Below are 9,857 nucleotides of genomic sequence, written 5' to 3'. Positions count from 1 at the left end.
AGCCATATCTCAACCTCCCTAAGATAAACGGACGGTTATTCCCCATGAATAACGGAACTACACCAACGGTGGTTATGGGTTCACCACTATAAATACACTGACACTTCTCAGGTATCACTAAGCCTAATACTCTCTAGACCTGTTTTGCCCCCTTTGCTGACTTTGGCATCGGAGTGTCTTTGCAGGTACCACCCCCATTCTCTCATATCGAAGTCGAACGAGGGCCTTGGAGCATCAATCCGCTTGGATACTCCCTCATTCTAACGATTGGGCCAGCCAAATGAATCCAACCCAATAATCTCCCTAAAATTTCTGGATCCGTCACTGCCTACCAGCGTTTAAAGGAGTTGGGAGAGCTTGAAGGAAACCATTAACCAGCAAAGACCACAAACTTCAAGCAATTGGTGCAAGAAGAAGATCCGTCTCCCTTCTTATCCACCTCATCGCCATTCACATTCACATCCCATTATCACTCACTGAGTTCTGTGAGAAAATACCTCAAAAAAGCCTTCAAGAGAATCTTCATTGACAACCCTCTCTTCTTCGTCACATCACAGATCTAAAATTCGCCACCTTGCTTCACTTGGACAATCAAACAAATACCTTTTGTGCCCTTATTCTTGTGCCCTGACAGGAAGCAGTACTCAAGATCCTTTGCCGCTTTTCGAATACCCACTTCTAAAGGTGACAGCGATCCCTTCACAACTTGAATGGAATTGAAAAAGGACTCAACTGGGTCGTTCTCAGACACCATTTTTCAATCAACTCTTGAAAAAAGTCACAGCCTTTGAGTGTGTGTGCAAAAAAAAAAACCAATCCAGTTCTCTGAAATCCGATCCGAATCGTCAAATGGTAGAAGCAAAGATGCATAATGCAGAAGCCTCTTCACGCGCTCTATGAATTCCGTTGGGGTGTTAAATTCCGAGGCCAGACAGTTAAGCTTGACGGTGATGGAAGATGGCGAGGATGATGAAAACGGATCGCTCACACTGCTCGCTGAGTTTGCGATAGATGATTATGCTAGTGTTGTTGAGTCGCGACCGACATCGATAGGAGAGTGTACGGCAAAAGGATTAGGGTGACGGTTGAGAAGGAAGGTGAGGCGGTGATAGTGAACGGCGATGTGGTCGATATTAGGATTAGATTGCTAAGAACATTGAGAGAGAGAGAGAGAGAGGGGAGAGGAGACGATGATAGTAGTGGAGGAGAGAATAGTAGTTTAAGAATTTTACTTAATTTTTTAAGATTTGAATAATTTTACTTGCAAAAACCATTTTTATGGGTACAAATGATAATTTCCGTCTTCTATAAGTAGATATGTCAGCGTATTTAACTTTCTTGAATAGAAATGATGGTTTACTCACAAAAATTATCTCTATATTCCACCAAAAACACACCAATTTTTTATAACTATGCATAACACACTCCTTGAATCCATTACCAAAAAAATTAGCCGCAAATTGCAACACTTTTTATACATTTTCCTAATGTTCCTTTGGCATTGTATTTATATAATTTTAATATTTAAAAAAATATTACGAAAATATAAAAAAAAAATCAACTTTAATTTTAACACCACCTTAAAATATTGTTAAAATTTTGTAACTATTATAATCATCATAATCATGGACATATACTCTATTTTTCTAAATTCATACATTGATCAAGAGATTAGTAAAAATAAATGAGTGACAAATAAAATAGAGTAGCTATTAGGCTGGAAAACCATTAAAATTAAAATGAAAACTTGAATTATCATTACAAGAGAGATTAATATTAAGGGTAGCAATTGAATCAATTCAACAATTAATTGATCTCAATTCAACAATCACTGCCCAACCCACACATATTTAACATATGTAAGATTAGGGGATGCCAAATTAACAAATAGAAACAATACATCAGAAGGGGAATTATATGTATCCCTTTTACTTACCTTCGTTTTTTCCTTGTTAGGCAAGTTAATTTGCAAGTTCCAAGACTCATGCAAGTTACACCATAACTTTATATTCCCTCAAAACTATATATTACATAAATAATAATAATAATAATAATAATAATAATAATAATAATAATAATAATATGTAGTTATGTACAGAAATTTTTATCATAGGGAACCAACTTGAACTCAAACTACAAATGCCACATTACAGTTTGAGATTACCCCCATGAAATTACCTTGTGAGTCAAACTATTTGAACCATCAAAACCTCTTCTTTCAAGGTTACACACCCTTCTGTTTCTAAGGGTAACCAGGAATTAATAGTCAAAGCCATTTCAACCATTAAATTTCCATTGTCCCTTAAAATGCATGATCCATTTGTCGTAGCGAAACTCCATAATATCTTCTAATTATGTCTAGGAAAATTGGTTATGGTTCAGTCAAGCTTATATAACAGTATTTCCTCAATCGGACGCAAGAAACAACTTCATAACCTTGAGCGACGGATGCGTTTAATACCACTGAAAGGTGAATGCCTAGGAGCTGAAGAACACAACCTTCCGTTTGGAGTTCCGGAAAATTTAACATCCCAACCTTCGACATTCTTCGGAACGCAAACGTCAAAAAGAAATTGACCAAGGACACTATGAGCACTGATGCTTGGAGAGCTGGGCAGAAAAACAGGTTTTTCTTTCTGTTCGTCTTGCACAGTCCCAGAGTCCCTATCATTGTAATGTCCGGCAGCACTAGGCATAAAGAAATGGTCGCTTGGCCCAACTGCGACTCTTCTAAGGCTCTTATTTGAATTGATAGCCACCTTCTGAAGGTCGCAGATTAACTCGGATATCTCATCTTGTGCACCTTCCATATGAGTTCTTTCTCGTTCGAGGATCAGTTTTTGCGAATATATTGAAGCAGCCTTCTCAAATAAATTGCTCACAGCAGCCCTATATTGGATCGGATGCTGCTTGTAGTGTCCTGAAACAAGTAACAGCATTTGTGTTATACAGGTCCAAATTAGAAATGGCATAGGGGAAATTGGGCCTCAGACAAACCTACGTGAGACGAGCCACTCAAATTTAAAAGGTTGACATCTCCACCAAGATTGCACAGCCGTTGGGCAAAGTCGTAGATGCTTTGGTACCGCACATGGTCATCATTCTCAGAACATACAACGAGAAACGGGGCACCAAATTTCTAAAAACAAAAATGATAATTAAAGCCAATTTATTTTAAAATAGAAATATCTAAAGATACCGGCTGCTCGACTTAGTTAGGGCTTCTAACAACACTTACCACAGAAGAATATAAAGCTTGCCAATGTTCAGAAGCTAGGACTTCCAACCTAGTTATATATAGAGCATCTAAACCAGAAACAACAGATTTCGCTACCCAGGTAGCAAGCTTTGATGGTCCGGGCACTTTTGCAATGGAAGGGTGTAGAGAGAAGCGGAAGCCGAAATCACTCGTAACATCTAGCGGGCCAGAATCGTAGATGTGCCCGGAAACACATCTCTTAAGCAACTGATAGTTATGCTTCACAAAATAAACTAATAATTAGTAAGTTTAAAAAAAATCTGCATTAAAAGATTTCATCAATCAAAGATGAAAGCACGGAGTGAACAAAGGCAAAATTCATAGTTAGCCTAAAATAAAAATAAAATAAAAGGTGATTACCATGTGGATTCGAGCTTCACATCCTCCTTCAATAAGCTGCATTTATATGAAAACTGTTACAATGGGAATCTCTATTTTAATAGGACATACATTAATTCTCTATATGCCAAAGATAGATCAGATGAATAAAACTTACCTGAAATACCTTGTACAGACAGGCTTTTGACCCAGCAGAAAACGCAGCAAATACAACAGGACATGGCCTAATCCGCAGTTCCTGCAAAATGCAAAATTGTTTCTAGCATAATCCAAGAATGTAGAACATAGACAAGATATACAGATAAAGAGGATGGTGCCTAGTGACCACAGCTTCTTAAAAGGATATATATAGATATTTCCATGTTTTCAAATTTCCAACAGACCTCAATAAGCTCCTCAAGAACACTAAATGCCAGTGACATGGCATTTTCATCATGGAATCTGCATGAGAGAAGAAATTTGTAATATAAACATTTCTGTCAGTATCAAACACCAATCCAATAAACCCAAATAAGTATAGATCAAATAAGGCAGTGATCGGAGACAAAATGCGAATACGAGATAGTATGCTTTCAACAGTAATGTAGTTGGCTATCACTTATCATGTCTCAAAGTGCTTTGCCAGAAGTAATTTAGGATCATACAACATCTAACAACTCAAGCCTACTTAATATGTAGTAGAGTACCAGATATTATTAATATTTTATGCTCTAATCTCCTTTCAACATATTCTTTTTACAGTCACAGACTCACAGCAACATTTCCATTCTAAATCACATCTGTATAGCTGGAAGTGAAGCTGGGTTCCATATCTTTTCTGCGTCTGAAGTCAAACTATTTGAACTTCATTGTACAAAAAAACTTCCCAAACCATGTAAGATATAGACACATGTACATGTGGGCAGGTCTCAAATATTTGCATATGCAACAAAGCAGAGCACAAACCTCTGTAAAGAGTTGCAGCTAAAACTATTGCTGTCTTATAATACGTAACTAAAATTATGGAGAAAATTTAATGACTCAAGAATAATTACACCTCTACAACCCACCCATATTCCTGATTTTATGTGTGAACTCTGTAACATGTATCTGATGCAACAATAAGAGTAACTTTTCTAGTTTATCACCGGTAAATTTTCATCTATTTTAATTCTACTTGATAAAACAGGTCCACATCTACTTCCCATCAACTATCTACGAACTTAATGTTTTTCATCAATATCATGGTGAAAACCTAATTCTATGAAAGGCGCTTATACAAGCCAAACTTTTCTGTTCCATTTTGTTTCAACATGGTTTGGCCAACATGATAATGCAAGTTCCAACTCACTAAAGCTGCCATCCCATGATAAAGTTCACTAAACGGGCCAGAAAAAGACCCACAAGTAGGTCGTTGCTTGTTTGCTTGAACACTGGAAATTAGGAAAATAAAGAATCACACAAAAGAAGAGATGCAAAAACCGGAATATTAGCTAGAAGGCTAGAACAAAGTGATGCCAAGATTCTAAAGCCAAAAAACTTTAGCTAGAATTGAGATTGCCACTTTAGCTAGAATTAATAACCAACTGACTTCCTAAAAAGCAAAGATTCTATTTGACAATTGACAATTTTACTCTCCAAGACAAGGATATACCATGCAACAGCCTAATTTTTTAAGTTCAAACTAATTTGGGTATACGACCTATTCCTCTCATCTAACACTAAGCCCACAAATTTCATCATCTTCTTATTCAATTAACTCCATTTGATAATCAAATCAGTTATTAAATAACAAACAACTACATGCTAATGCAGAAAAAATTGACCTAAAAGAAATACAAATTAACCCAAACAAATCTAAAAATTAGAAAGAAAAACTTACGCAGAAAGATAATGAGCATAACAAACAAGGGAATTCCATCCCAAAGAAGAGTACAAATCAACGAATTCCCGAAGCAAGTTGTGTGGAACAGAAACCCAAGCAAAGATCACAACGATTCCTCTAAAATCAGTGCCCCCTTTCCTTCCCCAGTAGATGTTGCCACCTCTGACAGCGACACCACCACCACCGCCGCCGTCGCCGCCAGCTCCGCGCATATCTCGAAGACAACCCAACAAGCGGAGCGAGAAAACCCCAGCTTCAAAGCTCAAAAGTTTGAAACTTTTCCAACGGAGTATGAGGGATCTTGAGAGAAACAGTGGCGGGTTGGAATCAAAATTAGAGAAGCGAAGGATAATAGTGGTAGCGCTGTTGAGTTTCAAGTTTCAATTCATAATTATTATTCATGGNAAATATATAGTTTTCTCGTTCTTACCTAAAAATCACGAGTTAGAGTCATGAGTAGATTTTGAAGTGCTGTGTAATTGAGTACCTTTTATATTTTATTTAGCACTCGAAATAAGCTGAGCTAAATTAGACCAAACTCAAATTCAGCTCACGAAAATTAAATTTAGTTTACATTTCGATTCATTAATAATTGAATCTATTTCGTAAACTTAAGTTTGACTAAATAAAAACTTACGAGTTGGCTCAAATAATAGAAATATAATCTATAATTTTATATTAATAAATTATAATTTATATATTAAAAATATTTAAAAAAATAAATTTAATATATTATCTATCTATCCATTATAAATTTTTTATTTATATCCTACATCAAAATTATATATAAAAAATGACTATAAAACTTTAAATAATTAAGAACATTAATATATATGTAAAATTATATATTACTATTATATATATATTAAATTATTAATACACATATCCTATATGCATTTAATATATACTTTTAATATTATATATATAATCGAGTCAGTTCACGAGTTAATGAGCTGAGCTTATCCAAACTCAAGTTCAGCTCATTTAATTTATGAGCTCAAATCCAAGCTCAAATTTGGCTCACCAACTCACGAGTTCAGTTTATCGAGCTATTAATGAGTCGAACTCAAACTGACTCATGAGCTAGTTTGACTCACTTTCAATCTTATTTTTACTTACATATTTTAGACATATTTGATTATTCAAAATCTACTCTTTTTTAACAATACCCTTAATATTGGAGATGTGATGTATTATGCATTTATGTAATTATGTTGGATTTTATGCATTTTTTGTAAATTTTTTATTTATTTAATCTAAATAAAAAAATTCCCCATATTACATTTATTATTATTAGTATTTAGTAAGTAGCCCATTGATTTTGTAGGCGTGTGGGTAAAATAAAAAAAAAAAAGTTGTTTCCAATTCTGAGTTAAAAAAAAAAGTTGTTTTCAATTCTGAGTTGATGGTCACGTACCCAAGATATGTAGGGGACCATGGTCACACTCCATTTTCATGATAGAACCTAAAACTTTCTTTAATTCGTTCCCATTAATTGAGTTTAAGATTGCATATAATATAAAACTTGCTCAATTTTAAAATCAAAATAATATATCTTTTTGGATTTTGTTCGTTTAGGTTCATAAAATGGATTTGATCCGTTAGCTATAACTCGGCTTAAAACTTACCTATAAATTAAAATTTGAATAAAATAAATAAAATATGCCTATTTCATTTAGAGAGAATCTCAGCTATAACAGAACCATTTGAACACGTGCAGAAGTGATTACTAAAATACTAGAACTACGAAATAATCACCTATAACATAACAAGTCTATAAATACAAAACTCTAAGCATGTAAAAGGTACGTTATTCATTCTCAATAACATGTATCCCATCTTATACTTTTTTTACTTAAGCATTGAAGTCTCTTTACAGATCCTAACCCCATTTGGTGTTTCTCAACGACTGAAATTTAGCTCGGCGTCTGTGCTCTTAGCACAGAAAACTCCATATAAACGGAAGAAGGAGTTATACCTTGGTACTAGAAGGAGTTATATCTCGACTCAAATTACTGTGTAGGAACATTTGGCTTTCACCAAGGGGCAGGAGTTTAAATCTAACTCTACTGTTATCTTCTTTGTTCGATTTTCTGCCCTTTTTTGTAGGTTATAATCAATGGCGAAAGAGTAAAAAAATCCACCTCCTCCTCCTCCTACTAAGGCCGAACTATTGGTTATCAATGAGTCGCTGAGAGCAGAAGTTCAGCGGATGACCGAGTTATTAAACCAGAAACAGAAAAATTTTGGTAATAGCGATGATGATGATGATGATGATGACCATATCTCAGAAGTCAAGGTCGCGATGCTAGTCACTCCAAAGTCGTCAGTAAAAAAAAACCAACCCTTTTTCAAAAGAGATAATGAGATTTCAAACGCCAAAAACTTCACTCTGCTGACAATGCTGAAACCCTATGAGGGAATCGGCGACCCCAACATCCATGTCACAAAATTCTATTCGATGATGTTCATGAACGGTGCATTTGATCCAATACTTTATCGTATTTTTTTCCACTTTTTAGATGGTGTTGCTTTGATCTGATATTTTGGTTTACCTGTACGTTCTATATCAAGTTTCGATGAGCTGGCCAACCTATTTGTTAATAACTTCGCAGCTTCGAAGATCTATGTGCACGACCTGGACTATCTTAGTACCACACGGCAAGGATAACATGAGAGTCTCAAGGACTACATGACGAGATTCACTAAAGTGGCTATGGTGATCCCAAACCTCAATCTAGAGGTCCACCTGCATGCACTGAAAAGTGGACTTCGCCTTGAAAAATTTCAAGAGACTATAGCAGTGACGAAGCCAAAAATGCTGACCGAGTTTCAAGAGAAAGAAGCGGGCTAGATTGAAATAGAAGAACTCCGACAACTTCGAAGGACAGAAAGACCTACTTCTGGCCGAGAAGAAGATAAAGGCAGTAAACATCAGAACAATAGGGAGGACCATTCTGAGTAGCTAAGATCATTGGACGAGGTACAACCCTTGCACCTTCAACTATGAAGGTTTCACGTTAACCACATTTGAACCCAATTTAAATCCGAACAGATTAACACATACGAACTAATAATTTATTTTTTTATACTATATTTTAGAATTCTCTTATCCACTATGATTATCAACGCATACAACAGCTCTCAAACAAAGCATAATAAACTAATATCATACAAATAATTAAATTCAACTCATATATCAATCCCGTTAATATACTTAAAAGTAGCATCCACAAATTAAAAGAATCATTTTGTATGAATGTCAAACCCTATGACATGTACCCAAAACAAACCAGCAACAATCTCTATTTATCAAACCGTGAATTACCACTAACCTGTTATTGCAACGATGGCGATGGAAGAGGGACACCCTGCGCAACGCGTCTCAAAATATGATGAGGTATACCAAATTTGCATATAATGTGCTTCCAAACAAAGAAAATTATTTGTTGTGATATGATTTTAGCCAGTGGTTGCACCTGAAACCACTTGGAAAAATAGTCAATAGCCATAACTAAAAATTTTACCTGTCCTAGGGCAATAGGAAATGGACCAAGGATGTCGATTCTCCACTAATAGAATGGCCAACTTACTTCGGAGTGATGCAATAACTCCGCTGGTACATGTATTATTGGAGCATGTTTTTGACAATTTGTACAGATTTTTACCTTTTGATGACAATTTTTCTGTAAGCTCGGCCAGAAAAATTCATCCCAGAGAATTTTGGATGATAAGCTCCGAGCTCCAATATGCGTGCCACATATTCCTTCATGGACCTTGGCTAAGGCAAGGTTGGCTTCTGACCTATTTAGACACTTTAATAAAGGATGAGTATATCCTCTCCTATACAAGTTATTATTTAATAATGTAAAGAAGAAGCTTGTCTCCTGGATTTTTTCAAATTATTAATTTTAGCAGAAATATTTCCAGTTTTCAGATAATGAATATAAGGCAATCGCCAATCATCTTCATTAGAAATGTTGCAGGTATTAATGAAATGAATGCTTGGTGTAATTAAAGTAGATTGTAAGAGAGTAGCAGCTCAGTGATTATGTTCCCTGGGAATATGATGAATTTCAAATTTTGAGAAGTGAGATATGATTGTTTTGACAACATCTAAATATTTTTTTAAGAGAGGATCTTTTACCTGAAAAGATTGATTTACTTGTTGTATTACCAGTAAAGAGTTACAATGTACCTTTATTGCAGAAATATTTAATTCGATGGCCAATCTTAAGCCGACAATGAGTGCTTCATATTCGGCTTGATTATAGCTGGCCTTAAATGAGAAGCGTAGAGAATGGTCCAAAACAGTTCCATTGGTGTCTTTAAGAGGAATTTCGGCTCTTCACCCTTGGGAGTTAGAAGTGCCATTGACGTATAGTGTCCATTCCG

At 35.5% G+C, this 9,857-nt stretch overlaps 1 protein-coding gene across 3 annotated transcripts; it reads right to left on the bottom strand.

Moving 5' to 3' along the window:
- Window positions 1,790-5,866, bottom strand: LOC107625023. Of its 3 annotated transcripts, XM_021115619.1 has the most exons (8): window positions 5,460-5,595; window positions 4,929-5,010; window positions 3,982-4,039; window positions 3,756-3,836; window positions 3,620-3,655; window positions 3,239-3,478; window positions 2,998-3,139; window positions 1,790-2,920 (listed from the first exon to the last, which is right to left on the bottom strand). In XM_021115619.1, exons 3-8 carry the CDS (start codon window positions 4,018-4,020, stop codon window positions 2,430-2,432), a joined length of 1,029 nt encoding a protein of 342 aa, XP_020971278.1. In that variant the 5' UTR covers window positions 4,021-4,039; window positions 4,929-5,010; window positions 5,460-5,595; the 3' UTR covers window positions 1,790-2,429. The 3 variants fall into 3 exon arrangements, with proteins under 3 accessions (XP_020971278.1, XP_016183026.1, XP_016183027.1); XM_016327540.2 differs by lacking the exon at window positions 4,929-5,010 and having other exon boundaries at window positions 5,460-5,866; XM_016327541.2 differs by lacking the exon at window positions 4,929-5,010 and having other exon boundaries at window positions 3,239-3,466; window positions 5,460-5,866.

The sequence above is a fragment of the Arachis ipaensis genome, chromosome B02 (genome assembly GCF_000816755.2).
Source record: "Arachis ipaensis cultivar K30076 chromosome B02, Araip1.1, whole genome shotgun sequence".
NCBI lineage: Eukaryota > Viridiplantae > Streptophyta > Magnoliopsida > Fabales > Fabaceae > Arachis > Arachis ipaensis.
The sequence above is the reverse complement of the archived record's forward strand: the minus strand, read 5'-3'. Positions and strand labels throughout refer to the sequence as shown.

Bases quoted from the DNA above. Each gene is read 5' to 3' on its own strand.
- LOC107625023 (XM_016327540.2), bottom strand. From the start codon at position 5,674: ATGCGCGGAGCTGGCGGCGACGGCGGCGGTGGTGGTGGTGTCGCTGTC. The intron at 4,040-5,459 runs GTAAGTTTTTCT...TCTCTCATGCAG, and splicing joins TATGCTCATTATCTTTCTGC to ATTCCATGATGAAAATGCCA. The intron at 3,479-3,619 runs GTAATCACCTTT...TATTTTGTGAAG, and splicing joins GTGAAGCTCGAATCCACATG to CATAACTATCAGTTGCTTAA.